The sequence below is a fragment of the Hyperoodon ampullatus genome (genome assembly GCF_949752795.1).
Source record: "Hyperoodon ampullatus genome assembly, chromosome: 10".
Taxonomy (NCBI): domain Eukaryota; kingdom Metazoa; phylum Chordata; class Mammalia; order Artiodactyla; family Ziphiidae; genus Hyperoodon; species Hyperoodon ampullatus.
In genome coordinates, this window is record NC_136923.1 from 48,938,828 (window position 1) to 48,961,239 (window position 22,412).

The following is a 22,412-nucleotide window of genomic DNA, read 5'->3' on the forward strand; positions in this document are numbered from 1 at the left end:
GCCAATAAAATACACAACCTAGAAGAAATGGACAAATTCTTAGAAAGGTACAACCTTCCAAGACTGAACCAGGAAGAAATAGAAAATATGAACAGACCAATCACAAGTACTGAAATTGAAGCTGTAGTTTAAAAACTTCCAACAAACAAAAGTCCAGGACCAGATGGCTTCACAGGCGAATTCTATTAAACATTTAAAGACTTAACGCCTGTCCTTCTGAAACTCTTCCAAAAAATTGCAGAGGAAGGAATACTCCTAAACTCATTCTATGAGGCCACCATCACCCTGATACCAAAACCAGACAAAGATACTACAAAAAAAGAAAATTACAGGCCAATATCACTGATGAACATGGATGCAAAAATTATCAACAAAATACTAGAAACCAAATCCAACAATACATTAAAAGGATCATACATCATGATCAAGTGGGATTTATCCCAGGGATGCAAGGATTTTTCAATACCCACAAATCAGTCAGTGTGATATACCACATCAACAAATTGAAGAATAAAAACCATATGATCATCACAATAGATGCAGAAAAAGCTTCTGACAAAATTCAACACTCATTTATGATAAAGACTTTCCAGAAAGTGGGCATAGAGGGAACTCACCTCAACATAAAAACGGCCATATGACAAACCCACAGCTAACATCATACTCAACGTTGAAAAACTGAAAACATTTCCTCTAAGATCAGAAACAAGACAAGGAGGTCCATTCTCACCACCATTATTCAACATAGTTTTAGAAGTCCTAGCCATGGCAATCAGAGAAGAAAAAGAAATAAAAGGAATCCAAATCGCCAAAGAAGTAAAACTGTCACTGTTTGCAGATGACATGGTACTATACACAGAAGAGCCTAAAGATGCTACCAGAAAACTACTAGAGCTCATCAGTGAATTCGGTAAGGTTGTAGGAAACAAAATTATTACACATAAATCTCTTGCATTGCTATACACTAACAACAAAATATCAGAAAGAGAAATTAAGGAAACAATCCCATTTACCATCACATCAAAAAGAATAAAATACCTAGGGATAAACCTGCCTAAGGAGGCAAAACACCTGTACTCTGAAAACTATAGGATGCTGATGAAAGGAATTGCAGATGACACAAACAGATGGAAAGATACACCATGTTCCTTGATTGGAAGAATCGATATTGTCAAAATGACTATACTACCTAAGGCAATCTACAGATTCGATGCAATCCTTATTAAATTACCAATGGCATTTTTCACAGAATTAGAACAAAAAACTTTACAATTTGTATGGAGACACAAAAGACCCTGAAGAGCCAAAGCAATCCTCAGAAAGAAAAACAGAGCTGGAGGAATCAGACTCCCTGACTTCAGACTATAATACAAAGCTACAGTAATCAAAACAGTTTGGTATTGGCACAAAAACAGAAATATAGATCAATGAACAGGATGGAAAGCCCAGAAATAAACCCACACACCTATGGTAAATTACTCTATGACAAGGGAGGCAAGAACATACAGTGGAGAAAGGACAGTCTTTTCAATAAATGGTGCTGGGAAAAATGGACAGCTACAGGTAAAAAATGAAATTAGAATACTCTCTAACACCATACACAAAAATAAACTCAAAATGGATTAAAGACCTAAATGTAAGGCCTGATACTATAAAACTCTTAGAGGAAAACACAGGCAGGACACTCTTTGACATGAATTGCAGCAATATCTTTTTCAATCCACCTCCTAGAGTAATGGAAATAAAAACAAAAATAAACAAGTGGGACCTAATTAAACTTAAAGGCTTCTGCACAGCAAAGGAAACCATAAACAAAACAAAAAGACAACCCACGGAGCCGGAGGAAGATGGCGGAAGAGTAAGACGCGGAGATCACCTTCCTCCCCACAGATACATCAGAAATTCATCTACACGTGGAACAACTCCAACAGAACACCTACTGAACGCTGACAGAAGACCTCAGACCCCCCAAAAGGCAAGAAACTCCCCACATACCTGGGTAGGTCAAAAGAAAAAAAGAACAAACAGAGACAATAGGATATGGACGGGACCTGCACCAGTGGGAGGGAGCCGTGAAGGAGGGAAGGTTTCTACACACTACAAGCCCCTTCGCGGGCGGAGACTGCAGGTGGCGGAGGGGGAAAGCTTCGGAGTAGCGGAGGAGAGCACAGCAACAGGGGTGCGGAGGGCAAAGCGGAGAGATTCTGGCACAGAGGATTGGTGCCCTCAGGCACACACCAGCCCGAGAGGCTTGTCTGCTCGGCTGCCGGGGCGGGCGGGGCTGGGAGCTGAGGCTCGGGTATCGGCTTTCAGTCGGAGCGCAGGGAGAGGACTGGGGCTGGCGGCAGGAAGAGAGCCTGAAGGGGTTAGTGCTAGCCCGGAGGGAGTCCGGGGAAAGGGTCTGGAGCTACCGGAGAGGCAAGAGACTTTTTTCCCTTTTGTTGCCTGGTGCGCGAGGAGAGGGCATTAAGAGGGCTGCTTGGGGAGGCGCCGGAGACAGGCGCGAGCCGCGGGTAAGGCGCGGACCTCGGAGACGGGCGTGGGACGCTGGGGCTGCCGCCGCCGCCGGCCGCCGCCGCGGGGCCTGTGTGCGAGCGCGGGTCACTGTCCGCCCCGCCTTCCGGGGGGCCTGTGCACCCCGCCACTGCCGGGGTCCCGGGACCCGGGGACAGCTTTCCCGGGAGCGCGCACGGAGCACCACGGGCTGCTGCAACGTCACGCCGGCCTCTGCCGCGCAGGCCCGCCCCACACTGCGCGCCCCTCCCTCCCCTCTGCCTGAGTGAGCCAGAGCCCCCGAATCAGCGGCTCCTTTAAACCCGTCCTGTCTGAGCGAAGAACGGACGCCCTCCGGCGACCTACGCGCAGAGGCGGGGCCAGGTCCAAGGCTGAGACCCCGGAGTTGTGAGAGCAGAGACAGGGAAATCTCTCTGTGCAGCCTCGGAGGCAGCGGATTAAAGCTCCACGGTCCATTTGATGTGCCCTGCGTCTGTGGAGTGCATGAATGGACAGCGAATCATCCCAAATTGAGGAAGTGGACTTTGAGGACAAGATTTAAGACTTTCCCCCCTTTTTCCTCTTTTTACAACGAATTATCCCAAATTAAGGAGGTGGACTTAGCAAGATTTCAGACTTCTCGCCCTTTTCCTCTTTTTACAACGAATTATCCCAAATTGAGGAGGTGGACTTGGAGAGCAAGATTTTTGATTTTTCCCCCTGCTCTCTTTTTGTGAATGTGTATGTGTAATCTTCTGTGTAAGATTCTCTCTGTATAGCTTTGCTTCCACCATATGTCCCAGGGTTCTATCGGTCCGTGTTTTTTTTCAATAATTACTTTTTAATTTTAATAACGCTACTATATTTCATACTTTATTCTATTTTACTTTACCTGCTCTTTCTTTTTTTCCTACCTTCCCTTCCTCCCTCCCTCCCTCCGCTCCTCCTTTCCTTCTTTCTTTTTCTTTCCTCCCTCCCTCCCTCCCACCCTTCTTCTTTCCACTTTCTTTTTCTTTCCTTCCTCCCGCCCTCCCTCCTGTCTTTCTTTCTTTCTTTCCTTCCTCCCTCCCTCCCTCCCTCCCTTCTTCCATTCACTCTTCCTTTTGCTTTCATTCCTCCCTCCCTCCCTCCTTTCTTTCCTTCTTTCTTTCCATCCTTCCTCCCTCCCTCCCTTCTTTCTTTCTTCCTTCCTTCCTTCCTTTCTTCCCTTCTTCCTTTCTTTCCCTCTCTCTTTCTTTCTTCTACTAATTCTTTCTTTCTACTTTTTCTCACTGTTATTCTGAGCCGGGTGGATGAAAGGCTCTTGGTGCTGCAGCCAGGAGTCAGTGCTGTGCCTCTGAAGTGGGAGAGCCAACTTCAGGACACGGGTCCACAAGAGACCTCCCAGCTCCACATAATATCAAGCAGCAAAAATCTCCCAGGGATCTCCATCTCAACACCAGCACCCAGCTTCAGTCAACGACCAGCAAGCTACAGTGCTGGTCACCCTATGCCAAGCAACTAGCAAGGCAGGAACACAACCCCACCCGTTAGCAGAGAGGCTACCTAAAAACATAATAAGGCCACAGGCACCCCAAAACACACCACCAGACGTGGACCTGTCCACCAGAAAGACAAGATCGAGCCTCAACCACCAGAACACAGGCATTAGTCCCCCCCACCAGGAAGCCTACACAACCTACTGAAACAACCTTAGCCACGGGGGACAGACACCAAAAACAACGGGAACTACGAATCTGCAGCCTGCAAAAAGGAGACCCCAAACACAGTAACATAAGCAAAATGAGAAAGCAGAAAAACACACAGCAGGTGAAGGAGCAAGATAAAAACCTACCAGACCTAACAAATGAAGAGGTAATAGGCAGTCTACCTGAAAAAGAATTCAGAATAGTGATAGTAAAGCTGATGCAAGATTCTATTTCCAAGATCCAAAATCTTGGAAATAGAATAGACAATATGCAAGAAACAGTTAACAAGGACCTAGAAGACCTAAAGATGAATCAAGCATCGATTAAAAACACAATAAATGAAATGAAAAATACTCTAGATGGGATCAATAGCAGAATAACTGAGGCAGAAGAACGGATAAGTGAGGTGGAAGATAAAATAGTGGAAATAACTGCTGCAGAGCAAAATAAAGAAAAAAGAATGAAAAGAACAGAGGACAGTCTCAGAGACCTCTGGGACAACATTAAACGCACCAACATTCAAATTATAGGGGTTCCAGAAGAAGAAGAGAAAAAGAAAGGGACTGAGAAAATATTTGAAGAGATTATAGTTGAAAACTTCCCTAATATGGGAAAGGAAATAGTTAATCAAGTCCAGGAGGCACAGAGAGTCCCATACAGAATAAATCCAAGGAGAAATACGCCAAGACACATATTAATCAAACTGTCAAAAATTAAACACAAAGAAATCATATTAAAAGCAGCAAGGCAAAAACAACAAATAACACACAAGGGAATCCCCATCAGGTTAACAGCTGATCTCTCAGCAGAAACTCTACAAGCCAGAAGGGAGTGGCAGGACATAATTAAAGCGATGAAGGAGAGAAACCTGCAACCAAGATTACTCTACCCAGCAAGGATCTCATTCTGATTTGATGGAGAAATTAAAACGTTTACAGACAAGCAAAAGCTGAGAGAGTTCAGCACCACAAAACCAGCTTTACAACAAATGCTAAAGGAACTTCTCTAGGCAAGAAACACAACAGAAGGTATATACCTACAATAACAAACCCAAAGCAATTAAGGAAATGGGAATAGGAACATACATATCAATAATTACCTTAAATGTAAATGGACTAAATGCTCCCACCAAAAGACACAGAGTGGCTGAATGGATACAAAAACAAGACCCATATATATGCTGTCTACAAGAGACCCACTTCAGACCTAGAGACACATACAGATTGAAAGTAAGGGGATGGAAAAAGATATTCCATGCAAATGGAAATCAAAAGAAAGCTGGAGTAGCAATTCTTATATCAGACAAAATAGACTTTAAAATAAAGACTATTAGAAGAGACAAAGAAGGACACTACATAACGATAAAGGGATCGATCCAAGAAGAAGATATAACAATTGTAAATATTTATGCACCCAACATAGGAGCACCTCAATACATAAGGCAAATACTAACAGCCATAAAAGGGGAAATCGACAGTAACACAATCATAGTAGGGGACTTTAACACCCCACTTTCACCAATGGACAGATCATCCAAAATGAAAATAAATAAGGAAACACAAGCTTTAAATGATACATTAAACAAGATGGACTTAGTTGATATTTATAGGACATTCCATCCAAAAACAACAGAATACACATTTTTCTCAAGTGCTCATGGAACATTCTCCAGGATAGATCATATCTTGGGTCACAAATCAAGCCTTGGTAAATTTAAGAAAATTGAAATCGTATCAAGTATCTTTTCCGACCACAATGCTATGAGACTAGACATCAATTACAGGAAAAGATCTGTAAAAAATACAAACACATGGAGGCTAAACAATACACTACTCAATAACGAAGTGATCACTGAAGAAATCAAAGAGGAAATTAAAAAATACCTAGAAACAAATGACAATGGAGACACGACGACCCAAAACCTATGGGACGCAGCAAAAGCAGTTCTAAGGGGGAAGTTTATAGCAATACAATCCCACCTTAAGAAACAGGAAACATTTCGAGTAAACAACCTGACCCTGCACCTAAAGCAATTAGAGAAAGAAGAACAAAAAACCCCCAAAGTTAGCAGAAGGAAAGAAATCATAAAGATCAGATCAGAAATAAATGAAAAAGAAATGAAGGAAACGATAGCAAAGATCAACCAAACTAAAAGCTGGTTCTTTGAGAAGATAAACAAAATTGACAAACCATTAGCCAGACTCATCAAGAAAAGAAGGGAGAAGACTCAAATCAATAGAATTAGAAATGAAAAAGGAGAAGTAACAACTGACACTGCAGAAATACAAAAGATCATGAGAGATTACTATAAGCAACTCTATGCCAATAAGATGGACAACCTGGAAGAAATGGACAAATTCTTAGAAATGCACAACCTACCAAGACTGACTCAGGAAGAAATAGAAAATATGAATAGACCAATCACAAGCACTGAAATTGAAACTGTGATTAAAAATCTTCCAACAAACAAAAGCCCAGGACCAGATGGCTTCACAGGCGAATTCTATCAAACATTTAGAGAAGAGCTAACACCTATCCTTCTCAAACTCTTCCAAACAATATCAGAGGAAGGAACACTCCCAGACTCATTCTACGAGGCCACCATCACCTTGATACCAAAACCAGGCAAGGATGTCACAAAGAAAGAAAACTACAGGCCAATATCACTGATGAACATAGATGCAAAAATCCTCAACAAAATACTAGCAAACAGAATCCAACAGCACATTAAAAGGATCATACACCATGATCAAGTGGGGTTTATTCCAGGAATGCAAGGATTCTTCAATATACGCAAATCAATCAATGTGATACACCATATTAACAAGTTGAAGGAGAAAAACCATATGATCATCTCAACAGATGCAGAGAAAGCTTTCAACAAAATTCAACACCCATTTATGATAAAAACCCTGCAGAAAGTAGGCATAGAGGGAACTTTCCTCAACATAATAAAGGCCATATACGACAAACCCACAGCCAACATTGTCCTCAATGGTGAAAAACTGAAACCATTTCCACTAAGATCAGGAACAAGACAAGGCTGCCCACTCTCACCACTCTTATTCAACATAGTTTTGGAAGTTTTAGCCACAGCAATCAGAGAAGAAAAGGAAATAAAAGGAATCCAAATCGGAAAAGAAGAAGTAAAGCTGTCACTCTTTGCAGATGACATGATACTATACATAGAGAATCCTAAAGATGCTACCGAAAAACTACTAGAGCTAATCAATGAATTTGGTAAAGTAGCAGGATACAAAATTAATGTACAGAAATCTGTGGCATTCCTGTACACTAATGATGAAAAATCTGAAAATGAAATCAAGAAAACACTCCCATTTACCATTGCAACAAAAAGAATAAAGTATCTAGGAATAAACCTACCTAAGGAGACAAAAGACCTGTATGCAGAAAATTATAAGACACTGATGAAAGAAATTAAAGATGATACAAATAGATGGAGAGATATACCATGCTCCTGGATTGGAAGAATCAATATAGTGAAAATGACTCTACTACCCAAAGCAATCTACAGATTCAATGCAATCCCTATCAAACTACCACTGGCATTTTTCACAGAACTAGAACAAAAAATTTCAAAATTTGTTTGGAAAAACAAAAGACCCCGAATAGCCAAAGCAATCTTGAGAACGAAAAACGGAGCTGGAGGAATCAGGCTCCCTGACTTCAGACTATACTACAAAGCTACAGTAATTAAGACAGTGTGGTACTGGCATAAAAACAGAATGATAGATCAGTGGATCAGGATAGAAAGCCCAGAGATAAACCCACGCACATATGGCCAACTTATCTTTGATAAAGGAGGCAGGAATGTACAGTGGAGAAAGGACGGCCTCTTCAATAAGTGGTGCTGGGAAAACTGGACAGGGACATGTAAAAGTTTGAGATTAGATCATTCCCTAACACCATACACAAAAATAAGCTCAAAATGGATTAAAGACCTAAATGTAAGGCCAGAAACTATCAAACTCTTAGAGGAAAACATAGGTAGAACACTCTATGACATAAATCACAGCAAGATCCTTTTGGACCCACCTCCTAGAGAAATGGAACTAAAAACAAAGATAAACAAATGGGACCTAATGAAACTTCAAAGCTTTTGCACAGCAAAGGAAACCATAAACAAGACCAAAAGACAACCCTCAGAATGGGAGAAAATATTGGCAAATGAAGCAACTGACAAAGGATTAATCTCCAAAATTTATAAACAGCTCATGCAGCTCAATAGCAAAAAAACAAACAACCCAATCCAAAAATGGGCAGAAGACTTAAATAGGCATTTCTCCAAAGAAGATATACAGACTGCCAACAAACACATGAAAGAATGCTCAACATCATTAATCATTAGAGAAATGCAAATCAAAACTACAATGAGATATCATCTCACACCAGTCAGAATGGCCATCATCAAGAAATCTAGAAACAATAAATGCTGGAGAGGGTGTGGAGAAAAGGGAACACTCTTGCACTGCTGGTGGGAATGTGAATTGGTACAGCCACTATGGAGAACAGTATGGAGGTTCCTTAAAAAACTAAAAATAGAACTACCATATGACCCAGGAATCCCACTACTGGGCATATACCCTGAGAAAACCATAATTCAAAAAGAGACGTGTACCAAAATGTTCATTGCAGCTCTATTCACAATAGCCCGGAGCTGGAAACAACCTAAGTGTCCATCATCGGATGAATGGATAAAGAAGATGTGGCACATATATACAATGGAATATTACTCAGCCATAAAAAGAAACGAAACTGAGCTATTTGTAATGAGGTGGATAGACCTAGAGTCTGTCATACAGAGTGAAGTAAGTCAGAAAGAGAAAGACAAATACCGTATGCTAACACATATATATGGAATTAAAAAAAAATGTCATGAAGAACCTAGGGGTAAAACAGGAATAAAGACACAGACCTACTTGAGAATGGACTTGAGGATATGGGGAGGGGGAAGGGTAAGCTGTGACAAAGCGAAAGAGAGGCATGGACACATATACGCTACCAAACGTAAGGTAGATAGATAGTGGGAAGCAGCCGCAGAGCACAGGGAGATAAGCTCGGTGCTTTGTGACCGCCTGGAGGGGTGGGATGGGGAGGGTGGGAGGGAGGGAGATGCATGAGGGAAGGGATGTGGGAACAGATGTATATGTATGACTGATTCACTTTGTTATAAAGCAGAAACTAATAAAAAAAAAAAAAAGACAACCCACAGAATGGGAGAAAATATTTGCAAATGATGAGACCGACAAGGGATTAATCTCCAAAATATACAAACAGCTCATGCAACTCAATATAAAAAAAAAAAACCAACCAAATAAAAAATGGGCAGAAGATCTAAATAGACATTTCTCCAAAGAAGACATACAGATGGCCAAAAAAGATGAAAAGATGTTCAACATCACTAATTATTAGAGAAATGCAAATCGAAACTACAACCAGTCAGAATGGCCTTCATCAAAAACTCTACAAACAATAAATGCTGGAGAGGGTGCGGAGAAAAGGGAACCCTCCTACACTGTTGGTGGGAATGTAATTGGTAATATCATTATGGAGAATAGTATCGAGGTTCCTTAAATCTAAATAGAACTACCATATAATCCACCAATCCTGCTGCTGGGCATATATCTGGAGAAAACCATAATTCGAAAAGATATATGCACCCTAATGTTCACTGCAGCACTATTTATAATAGCCAAGACATGAAAGCAACCTAAATGTCCATCAAAAGATGAATGGATAAAGAAGATATGGTACCTATATAGAATGGAATATGACTCAGCCATAAAAAAGAATGAAAGAATGCCATTTGCAGCAACATGGATGTACATAAAGTTTATCATACTAAGTGAAGTAAGTGAGACAGAGAAAGACAAATATCATATGGTATCACTTACAGGTGGATTCTTAAAAAAATGATATAAATGAACTTATATACAAACCAGAAACAGACTCACAGACTTCGAAAACAAACTTACGGTTATCAAAGGGAACAGGTGGGAGGAGGAATAAATTAGGAGTTTGGGATATAACATATATACATTACTACATATAAAACAGATAATCAACAAGGACCTACTGTATAACACAGGGAACTCTACTCAGTATTCTATAATAACCTATATGGGAAAAGAATCTGACAAAGAATGTATGTAGGTATACGTATAACTGAATCACTTTGCTGTACACCTGAAACTGATACAACATTGTAAATCAACTGTTCTCTAATATAAAATAAAAATTAAATTAAAAAAACAAAAAATAAAGCAATTAGCCAAATCCAGAATATAAGAAATTACAGTTTCTTCTACAAATAAATGGCATTTTTAAAAAGAAAAGGATGGAGCAGCAATTATAAACTAAGGGAGAAATAAGAGATACTTTAACCAAATGCAATGTTTGAATTCTGACTCAAAGAAACCAATTATAAATTGACTTTAAAAAAAATAGCTAAAAATCAGATGTGGATGGATATTGGTTGATATTAAGGAATCACTGTTAATATTGCTGGGTATGATGATGGTTATTCTTTAATAGGCCTTATCTGTTAGAGATACTCACTAAAGTATTAACTGAAGAATGACATGCTATCTAAGCTTTTCCTTAAAATACTCCAGTGAATGCATGTGCACACAGACACACATACATGAAGTTGTGAGGATAACAGATGAAACCAGATTTTCAGAATGTAGGTAACTGTTGAAGCTGGGTGGTGGGCACATAAGTGTCCTTTACAGTCTTTTCCCTAGTTTTGTGTATGGCCTCTGTGTGTGTGTGTGTGTGTGTGTGTGTGTGTATGGTTTTAAAATTTCACAGCAAAGACTTTTTAAAAATAAGGAAGCAGAGTGGGATCTGTAAAGAAACCAGAGTCCTACCTCATAAACTGGTCCAACTTCATAATCTGTGAAAAATGCGATTGAGGGCTTAGCTAGAAACACTGGAGTATCAGCACAACTGTGGGAGGGCAAGAGAGGGTGAGAAAGGCTGTTAGTTTCATCCATGTGACTGATTCATGGAAAACAAACACATCCAAGCCATCAAAGAGATTGGCAATGTGTCATCTGTTGGCTTTTGTTGTTGTTAAAGCAGGTCGCAAAATAGTTTTACAGCAAGATGGAATCTTTGTGAAAACACATATAGCTACATATTTCCTTTTCAATATGCATAGGAAAAACTCTGGAAGCTTAAACACTAATAAGTTAATTGGGTTAATATAGGTGCTAGTTTTCTTGGCAAATCTTTTCTGATTTTTCTTAATAAAAAGATATTTAATAAAGAAATATTAATAGTTTTAAGTCCATTAAAATTATGAACCAGTGAAGCAACTCATTCCCTTCGTACGGACAATTACTGAAATATAGCCAAAGACACTCTCTTAAAGAAAAATCACGATTTATACTAATTATTTGTCAGTACACAGATTTTAAACATTTTTATTATCCAAGACACATGAATTTAATGTAAGGAGCACACGGCTATAGAAATGTCTTCCATTTGATCCAGACCATTCAGATATAAACAAGGGCCAACACTAATCCCTATTCCTCAAGACTCTGGCAGGTCAGAAGAGTACAACCCAGGACTCTGGAGGTGTCCAAAGACCACGCCTGAGGGCAGCCCCGAAGCCCTGCTCTATTCAGATACTGACACCCCGCCCCCAAACATCTAGGATCCTCCAGAAGCCAAAGCAGACTCAGGACCTTCTGAGTTTTCCTCTGCAGGGTCAGATTTTCTGAGAATACGAGTCAGGAAAAAACACACCTCTCTTCCAGCTCTCCATCCTGGAATTCTCCTGTCAGTGCTGGCTTCTTGGGAGGAAAGAGAAGAGACTTGCCTCCAAACGGAGTGTTGGGAGGGAAAAAGCGAGGGTTTTTCAGGAAGCGGTTCCGACTCTCCATCCTGGCGAGCAGAAGCCGCTCCTGCTGCCTCTGGGGCACACGTAAATGGTTCATCCAGTTTTTATTCTTCGGTGAACCTGTTTTCTTTGAAACACGAGAAAAGGATAGCGTCAAGGACAAGCAGGGGGGCTGTGTGTGTTGATATCTTGCCGACTTCATGATCCACACGTGGCTAAGGACACCCCCCTCTCTATTTTGCTGTGGCTTCATCACAGCGTCGTGTGTCACCAGGAGCCCCTTCCCCCTTGTCATCGCCCTGCCTCACTGCCCACACACTCACAGGCTTCAGCACTCACCTCGACAGTTGCTCTGGATCTGAGTTTGGCCTTAAAAGATGAGTCCCACGTCCGGCTGTCTGTGGTGTAGTCTGTCTCCTCTTCAGACTGAGAGGGCATCTTCCTGCAGGCAAGCTTCTTGGTCAGCTCTTTCTTTGGGACAGAATGCTTCTCACAACTAAATGTCAGTTTTGAATATCCAGGGACAAAGACACCTGTGGCACCAGGAAAAAAAAAAAGTTACTATACCAAGGTGACGAGGTGGACACTTCCAAGATGACTTAATGAAACCATCAAAGGCACAGTTAGCTTGGTATTCTTTTTCCCCTAAATGTTCATATTTCCTACCCCAGATGTAATTGCCCTTCAGTGTATCAATTACTCCTGGAACTTACTTTGCATCCTCGAGACTCAGGACTAGAGTGTTCATATATTTGTTCAGTTGCCAAACATGGTCAAGAACATGAGTGGACCATTGTCATGCACACGCATGTACACATGTCATATGTGAACATGCTTTTTAAAAGGTTCACATGACAAATCAAAGTTTGTATTAGCTTTTTATACCTATAAGATCATCTCCAAAAGGTTAAATGAGAACTTTTTTTTTTTTTTTTTTGCGGTACGCGGGCCTCTCACTGTTGTGGCCTCTCCCATTGCGGAGCACAGGCTCCGGACGCGCGGGCTCAGTGGCCATGGCTCACGGGCCCAGCCGCTCCGCGGCATGTGGGATCCTCCCGGACCGGGGCACGAACCCGTGTCCCCTGCATCGGCAGGCGGACTCTCAACCACTGCGCCACCAGGGAAGCCCGAGAACATTCAATATTGCTAGCAGGAATGCAGTGAAACTGGTACCATCACACTTCCTAGCACAGTGCCAGGTAAATCCTCAATACATGTTAAATCCATCCTTACTGATCTGCCTAAGATACTGAGTGTCCAGCCAACTTTAAAATACTAAGTGGCTTGGGACTTCCCTGGCGGTCCAGTGGTTGCGACCCCATGTTTCCACTGCAGGGGGCACGGGTTCCATCCCTGGTTGCTGAACTAAGATCCCGCATGCCACGCAGTGAGGCCAAAAATGATAATAAAAATAAAATAAAACAAAATAAAATACTAAGTAGCCGAGTACTCCATGGCACTTGGTTCTGCTACCTCTTTCTGGCCTCACTTCTCTGCATGGCCCAGGCTGTCAGTGGAACTCTTTCCTCGTCAGCAACCTCAATTCTCTGGATCCCAGTCCTCCCAACCCAAATGCCTTCTCAGCTCCGGTCCCCCAGAGATCATCAAAATCCCACTGACTGGGGCTGCTGACAAGCTTGTCTTTGGAGCCTGGCACCACTAGGCCACCATCCCGATGTCTGGCCGCAGGATCTACATGGCAGCTCTTCTGAAATTCTACCTTGCTGCTTAAGCCCACAACACAGCCTCCCACTCCACTCATTCTCAGAAGATCTTGCCTCCACAGCACAGAAAACTGGCCCAGTATCACACACACATCCTTCTCCGCCTCCCTACCCAAACTTCCCTCTACACTCAAAGTTGCTCTTGGCCTGTAAGGGGTATGCAGAACCCCTAGGTCCGTGTTCTGACTCCATCAGAAACTTGCTCCCTGGCTCATATGTCTTCAGACCCTCCCTCTCTTGGTTCATTCAACTCCATTTCTAAACATTTTCACATCTTGTTGTTGGGCAACACACTAGAGAGTCAGATTCCGCATTGAGGAGCTGAGACTTTTATCTTGTACACGTTAGGAAGCTAGTGAGGAAGTGGCACGCTCAGAGCTGACCCTCCCAAGAGCCACTACCAAGTTCAAGAAAAGTGGAAAAAAACATCTATGAATAAGGAAATAGCAGCAAAGGTGGCTGGTGTGGTCCCGTTACTACAGAACTTCCCTGGAATGGTATCAGAGGCTCGAAGAGAGCACAAAGAGAGCACAGAGGCATTACCTTTAGGTGCAGAGCAAAAGGGCACTGGATCGCTGTAGTAATCATTCGGGCAGATCAAATGATGCTTCTGTAGCAACTCGTTGTCCACACACCACCTGAAGATGGTCTTCACTACACAGAAGGGAATGAGAAAAGGTGTTTCAAGGCACACTGACGTCAAAGAAACTACACCCAAACTTTCTTCATCCTCCAAGCCTAAACCACCTAACAAAATTCTTAGAACCCTGTGGTCATTTTGAGATTTAAGAAACTAACCAGCAAGTATTTAAGTTGGCCACTTAAAAGAGGCCAACCATTGGGCAAGGCTGTGTGGTGGTATTATTTGAGCTAAAATACAGTTACTTGCAGAGAGGTCTCTAACAAAACAGAGTTAGGAGAAACAGGGTAGATTGATGAGTGGCCCCAATTCTTTACTCTTCTCTGTATCCACGCCCCCTGTCATGTGAGTGTTTAGTTCCTGCTACTAGGGACAGAGCCCACTTCTTCACCCTTGACTTTGGCCATGTGATGTGCTTTGACCATGAAAGGCTGGCAGGATTTTGAAAGGTGCTTGTGCAGCTGAGCCTCCCCTCTGGTGCCTTTGCCATCATCCTGAGAAGAGCTCCTGCCCCTTCATCCTGGACCTCAGCAGGAGTCCACGTGGAGTAGGCTCGAGCCCAACCTGTAGCAGGGAGCCAAGTTCAGCTGGACCCACAGCTGGACGCTGATCTAGCCAGCCAAGCCCAGCTAGATCAGCCAACCCCCAACCGACTGACAGACACATGAGAGGAAATCTCATTTAATAGAGTGGGAAGTTGATATTATCTATGGTTGATGAGCCAGGAAACAGTAGAAAAGATGTGTTATTTAGAGGTTTCCAGAAGAATTAGAGCTAAAAATGGCCATTTCTGACAAGCAGACTGAAGTTGGGAGAGGTGAGGTGGAGGATTTTTCAATAGACTTTTTTAGAGCAGTGGTAGGTTTGCAGCAAAATTGAGGGGAAAGTACAGAGATTTCCCATATACCCACTTCCCCCCACCACATGCAGAGCCTCCCCCATTATCAACGTCCCCCATGGATGGTACATTTGTTACAACTGATGATCCTACACTGACACATCATTGTCACATGAAGCCCGCAGTTTACATTAGGGTTCACTCTTGGTGTTGTGTAGTCTATGGGTTTGCACAAATGTGTAATGACGTACGTAGGTGGGGGCTTTTTATATTTCATTAGAAACGATTTGATTTTTTTTTCAACCATGTACACGACTACTTTGATAAAAATTAAGGAGTAAACAGGATGAATGGAAGACTTTAAAGTTTTCAAACTTTACTGCTTGCTCCATTAACCAACATGGTGACTTTAAATGGCCTTTCCCTCCGGAGGTTCCCTATAACCAAAGGTACAGGTGAGACAAGTGAAGAGCACATGTTTCTTCCATCAAATATGTTAATTTAAGAACTTTGAAATTTGGCCTATTACTGTAATAGTCGTTTTGACAAGGAAAACAGGAATTACTCTATGTATACCATATACAAAGGGGTTAAGGGAATTCCCTGGCAGTCCAGTGGTTAGGACTCTGCGCTTTCACTGCCAAGGACACAGGTTCAATCCCTGGTTGGGGAACTGAGATCCCACAAGTCACGCGGCACGGCCAACAAAAGGCGCGAGGGCCCTTGTTGAACGCAGGGGATTACAAAGTGGGAGAGAGGTCAAGGGATTCATCATTAACAACTTCAGCCAGCAGCACTGAAGCAGGGGGCTCTCAGGATGTGATCTGGACTCTGCTCTGAAACTCACAGCTGCTCGGTCATCTGCCTGCTACTGCTTCTGGAGAACAGAGGCCTCCCCTTCCAAAACTCACCAAGAGCCTCTCATCAGTGACCGATCCTGGAACCACAGGTAAAAGGTCCATTCTGGGAAAATGTGGATCCCTGGCCCCTCCTCTGCAATACAGAGACCTCACCAGGGAGGTGGCAGCAATGCCAACTGACACAGTCCAGCCCAGTTCCCGAGTACTTTGGTGATGGCCTATTTGAAATATTAAAAGATAAAATAAAGTTTCCAGAAAAAGGGCAAAGGCCATGCTGCAAGGAGATGTATCCTCTGTCTTTGGATACCATTACTCCCACAGTCCTCCCCCAGGGTGTGGACAGTTCAGTGTTGTATCTGAGGGTGGGCGTGGCAGTTTCTTATCAGGTCTTTGGGAAGTTTCTCTCCACATCAGGCCTGGTCCATGGACCAGGTGAGCCTTGGGCACCCTGAACTGGCCTCGTGACCATCTTCTTCCACCTGGGAAGGGTGGGCTTCCTACATGGACCCTGCTCCTGAGCACGGCTCTGCAAGGGGTTGGCTGCTCCATTCCCCAAAAGATAATACAGATAAGATACCAGCAAGGGAAGGGAACAAAAGAACAGGACGTTCTGCTGAATTCTGATCTTTCTCCCTCTGTCTGGAGAATTTACGCATGTTTTCCACCATGTGACATTTGTAACAGCAAACAGAGAAAGTCTGCTTCTGTGCCTCAAATAACAAATATTTCAGGGGAATGTCCTTACCATCAATCACCCAAGTTATTTTTGTTTGTTTGTCTTTTTGTTTGTTTGCGGTACGCGGGCCTCTCACTGTTGTGGCCTCTCCCATTGCGGAGCACAGGCTCCGGACGCGCAGGCTCAGCAGCCATGGCTCACGGGCCCAGCTGCTCCACGGCATGTGGGATCTTCCCGGACCAGGGCACGAACCCGTGTCCCCTGCATCAGCAGGCAGACACTCAACCACTGCACCACCAGGGAAGCCCCAATCATCCAAGTTATAAAAGGGGTTCTTGGGTCACCTCGCCCTGCCCTGAGAAGCAGAGATCAGAGGGGTGTCAGGGAACTGGATTAAGGTCTCTACTTCTGCTACTTTTGAAATAAAAAAGAGAAACATTGCCAGCAGAAGGCTGAGAAACCAGGGCGGATAATGTCTGATTACAACTTAATATTATCTTGGGTAAAAACATAAAATGAAGATCACTGGGAAAGTCTCCTGGCTGATGTTCGTTTCCCAGTTCTCAATGTTTTATTCCACTTTCATTAAAAATAAACAAACAAATAATTACTTAATCTCCCCTGATCTCTAGCCAAAAGAATCCTTCCAAAGACAGGGACAGTATCAGACTCCAAGGACTCAGTGGATATCAGGCAACCAATAAATCTTCCTGAGAATCTGCTACCAATAATCTCTGCCTAAATCCATGACTGAGGGAGGGGGCCTGGCAGCTACATGACTCTGCCGCAGAGAAGGGGCAACAGGTGGAGATATGGATTCTACACTGAGTGTTCACTGTCTAATGGGGCTGAGCCTCAGAGGGGGCAGACCTGACATGGCATGGGGCCTCACACTCAGAGCCCCACCCGAGGGGAAGTCATCTACACCCGTGTGACACTGTGCCTGGACAACAGCCCTTCCTCCTCCTCTTGAGAGAAGAAAGAGATGGGCTTTGACAGCAGAAACAAGTTCAAATCTGGGTCCCAGCCCTTCTGAGCTGTGGGAATTTAGGGAAGTTACTTGAGTTCCTCTCTCAGCTCCTATACCTGTAAAATGGAGAGAAAACCTACCTCGCAGGGCTGTTGGAAGGATTCAGTGGAATAACATATGCAAAGCATCTTACCCATCCTCTGGTCCTCAGCAGGACCCCATGAGTGTAATGCTTTCCGAAGCCACTGTATCTTCCACTTCTCCCTCCCTCCAGGCCACAGATATGTCAGGTCTCCCAACCCTAAAAGCACTGTCCCTACTAACCTGGAAAATGATGATTTTCAGGGATGTAGGAGGATAGATCAAAGACTTTGGCAGGGGGCGGAATAAAGGAACCAGGGCTTCTTAGAGAAACGGCTGATTCCAGGTCTGGGGCAATAAATACACAAGATGAACCTGGAATATCTGGCTATTCCAGAAAGTAAGGAAGTTATCACAGACAACCAATGTTGTGTCAAAAGAGTCAGGGGTCAACTTGAAAATGTTCCAATTGGCCAAAGATGGGACAGTTCGAGCATCAGTAAGAATAAATACAATTGTAGTTATGAAACCTATGAGGTCATAATGATATTAAAAACCAACTAACCAAACCTCATTAGTCATCGTTGGCAGATGTTAGGGAAACCAACTCATTATTTTAAAAACTGGCAGATAAGGGGAAAGAATTAATTCTGCTCCTATCTTGGAGTAATCAAAGTAGTTGCTGAAGAGTTTCTCTTTATAGAAGTGTTTCAGCATCATTAGCATTTCATTATAATTTATAACCCCTAATGAAACAACAGATCTGGGCAAAGACTGGCAATATCATGAAAACAGAGACATCATGTACCTCCTGAAGGGAGTGCACAGCACCATCTATGAACTGGTCTTTCCCCTTCTGCCGCCCAAATTGAACTTAAGCCTCATAATGTCTCTACAACTAACTACTGAATTGCAAGGAATACAGGGGTCATAAGAACAGGTTAAGTGACACCACAATGTTGAAATCAGCAAAATCCAGACTATGGACAAGTGTACAGGAAAAATGACCCAATTTCTTTAACAAATAAATTAAGAAAGCATTGCCAGAGAGATGGCTGACTTAGAAAAGAGTTTTTAGTGAGTGCTGATGGAGCTTTGATGAGGAAAAAAGATACTGGTCAAATGTGAGAATACGTCTCCACAAAGCACTAATCAATTATCATCCGACATGGGGAATTTAATGTGGAGACACCAACCTGACCAGGTAATCAAGGCTAGCATCACTTGGGCCTCCTGACGTGCTGTGGTGAGAGGAGCACAGCGTCATTTGCATGGCGCTGCTGCCAAGCGCGAGCCTGAGTTTGGTCATGGGGGAACATTAGAGCCACGCCACAGAGGGGGAGGCCTGTCAAGAACTGTCAAGAACTGTCAAGAGAGAGGACCCTGGGAAGATGGGGAGTAAAGCGCCAGGACTCTGTCTCCCCACCTAGGCGAAAGGTGCACTGGCAGAATCAGTCTAACGGAACTGTTTTGTAACCATGGCATCTATTGAAGACTTGTAACTTCCAGGGGAAGGCTTGGACAGGAAATTGCAGTGGACTTCAGCTCTTAGGATGCTAGCAGCTACCCACCCCTCACTCCCAGTCCCAGGGCAGGCATCTGTGCATGTGTTTCTGGGGCATCCTGCACAGTCTGTGAGAGCCTGGGTGAGCCAAAAGGACCCTGTCCTCCAAATACAGCTGATGACTGCTTCTGACCACAGAGGTGTAGGCAAAGAGGCACCTCCCCCCATTGTGTCAAGCCCCTTCTCCTCCAGCGGAAGTGACTTCCAGGGAATTTTGTTTGTTTGTTTGTTTATTGAAGTATAGTTGACTTATAATATTAGTTTCAGGTGTACAACATAGTGCTGCGATATTTTTATACATTACAAAATGATCACCACTATGGTACTTTGTTACAGCATCCTGGACTGGTTAAGACAGGGAGTTAACACTAGGGGAGCGCTCTTGTCCAACAGCGGTCAGGAGCCAATAGATATATTTCCCCTTTTCATCTCCTTGCGGTTGGTGGTTCTGAGATCCATTTCATGAGGCTCCTCAAAAGGTCCTGTGGGACTGAGCACGTGTCACCCGTAGTGGAGGCCAACTGAATGACAAACCTTTATATCATCTTTCCCTTCTTCCCTGTTCCACTTCCCTTGTTCTGCATACCTTCTGTCTGGATCACATTCCCAAATAAACTACCTGCATGAAAACATGTGATCCAGGCTTTGCTTTTGGGAGACACTGGCTAAAACAATTGCTTCCAGACTAAAATGAAGACTATCAGGATAGGATTTTGGAGCTGGATCACTCTTTAGTCAGATGGCAAAAAGGATTCCACTGCTGGTAATTCCTGGTGTATGATAGCATCAAATAACTAAGATTCTCATATGTGGTAAACTGGGATGTGGTAAAAGGTGAAGTGTTGGCATTTGTGATAGCTATGACCCCTGAATGGTATGGGGGCAATGGTAATTATAAGGATTGGCTGGCTTTTAACTGCTTTGGAAGCTTTCAAAAAAAGAGAAAATTATAGGCTCACGTCAACTAACTAACAACTCAAGGCAAACCATGAAAGTCAGAGTCTCTGGCAATGTCTAACGAGACTCTCCTCTAAGTTGCAGGGCAGACAGTGTGAAAATCAGTTATGGGATCTAACTGATGGTAGCAGAATAGCAAAGGAGACTGAATGCACAGCATCAACAGGTCTCCTGTATCAAAGTCAGGACCCTGACAGGAAAAGAGTAAGACTCAAAGAGCTGGAATGAGGCATTGAGGTGCATGAACCTGAGAATGCTGAACACTCCAGGTCAGCAGAAGCAACCCTCTCCCCTTGCAGAGATTAGCACCATCGTCAAATACTTAAAGGATACAGGGATGATAGTTTTGTTGGGGTTAAGTGATGGATACATAAGGGTTCATAAACTATTTAGTTCATCTGTCTGGCTCCTGCAGAAGCCAAACAGAGTCGATGATAATGGGCTACCATAAATTTCACCACGTGGTAGCCCCAATCACAGCTGCCATACTGAATGTGGTATCTTTACTGGCTAGCTTCTAGCATTGACATGTGACTATTGGTCTGGCAAGTGTGCTCTCTATCCTCCTCGGTAAGGATGGTTTAAAGCAGTTTGCCTTTATGTAAGAAGGACATCAGCACACAATCACTGTCTCACCACAAGAGCATGCTAACTCTCCTGCTCTCTAACCAATAGAGCCTGCGGGGAACTCAGCTGTCTTGACACTCTGCCCAACATCACGCCAGTCCACTATACTGATGACTTACTAATTGGACTTGATGATCATGAAGTGGTAAGTAGTTTAGTAAGACTAGAAGATTCAGGCTCCTAACTGTATGGCTGTTAGCATGACTGACAGCCATCTTGGGCCCTTACAGTTTCTCCTCTCCTTTCAATGACCCTATCCAGGACTTTACTGCATAGTGAATCACTTCTCTGTCATCAAGGGCTTAGTAGTTAATAGATATTGCCTAATAATCATGAGGACCAGGTAGCCTCTATGCTCTATTAGTCCCCAGACAATGATGAAAAACCTCCCCTGATGTATTCCTGGTGCCCACAAGACTAGTTACCTATTCACAAATCTTTTTTTTTTAATGTAAATTTATTTTATTTATTTATTTTTGGCTGTGTTGGGTCTTCACTGCTGTGCGTGGGGTTTCTCTAGTTGCAGTGAGTGGGGGCTACTCTTCGTTGCGGTGCGCGGGCTTCTCATTGCGGTGGCTTTTCCTGTTGCGGAGCATGGGCTCTAGGCATGCGGGCTTCAGTAGTGTGGCACTCAGGTTCAGTAGTTGTGGTGCATGGGCTTAGTTGCTCCGCAGCATGTGGGATCTTCCCGGACCAGGGATCGAACCCGTGTCCCCTGCATTGGCAGGCAGATTCTCAACCACTGTGCCACCAGGGAAGCCCCACCCATTCACAAATCTTAACTTAGGAATGCATGTACTGTTTCCAAGCACCTAGCCCCATACCCGAGGTTAACTATGAAATTATCCCAATGGCCCCTCTGCGCTGTGGAGTACAGCTGCGAATGCTTCTGCGTCATTGCCCACCCGATCCCAATCTCACCCACTGATCCACTGATTATATGGAGCTGCCTGCCTCATTTTTCACTCTCAAGATGCCTTCTCAGTTTGGTGGGTGCTTTTCATTCCCTCTGTCCTCCAACACTGACACACTGAAGAAATTTTTAGGGATCCAATAAATCCCTGAATTTAAATTTAAATCCCTAAATAATAAATTTATTTATTAATTAAATAAATAAATGGCATGCCAGAACATCTTCTCTAAAGTAAAGGACGACTAGCTGCATTTTGTATCCCCTACCACTAAGAAGAGTGGTAATTGGCAGAACTCTTTAGATTTTGGAGGCAGCATATTCCACACATGGGAATATTGCTCCAAACCATTTATTAGGTGACCTGAAAGGCTATCAGTTTTGAGTGGGGTTCAAAGCAAGAGAGAGCTCTACGGCACGTCCAGGTTATGACTGAAGCTGCCCTGCCATTAAAGCCACATGACACACAAAAATGCAACGAATCCAAAGGTATCTACGGTGGATTAGAATA

At 43.3% G+C, this 22,412-nt stretch overlaps 1 protein-coding gene across 1 annotated transcript in view; it reads right to left on the minus strand.

Annotated features, from left to right (window-relative positions):
- The window catches only part of DLEC1 (DLEC1 cilia and flagella associated protein), a gene marked incomplete at both ends in the record, with an annotated part of 60,060 nt that overhangs the window by 29,890 nt on the left and 7,758 nt on the right, over positions 1–22,412 (minus strand). Inside the window, 4 exons of the mRNA XM_079712617.1 lie at positions 11,075–11,153; positions 11,961–12,181; positions 12,394–12,587; positions 14,322–14,432. Of these exons, the coding sequence (XP_079568743.1) occupies positions 11,075–11,153; positions 11,961–12,181; positions 12,394–12,587; positions 14,322–14,432 (605 nt within the window). The remainder of the gene's footprint in view (positions 1–11,074; positions 11,154–11,960; positions 12,182–12,393; positions 12,588–14,321; positions 14,433–22,412) is intronic.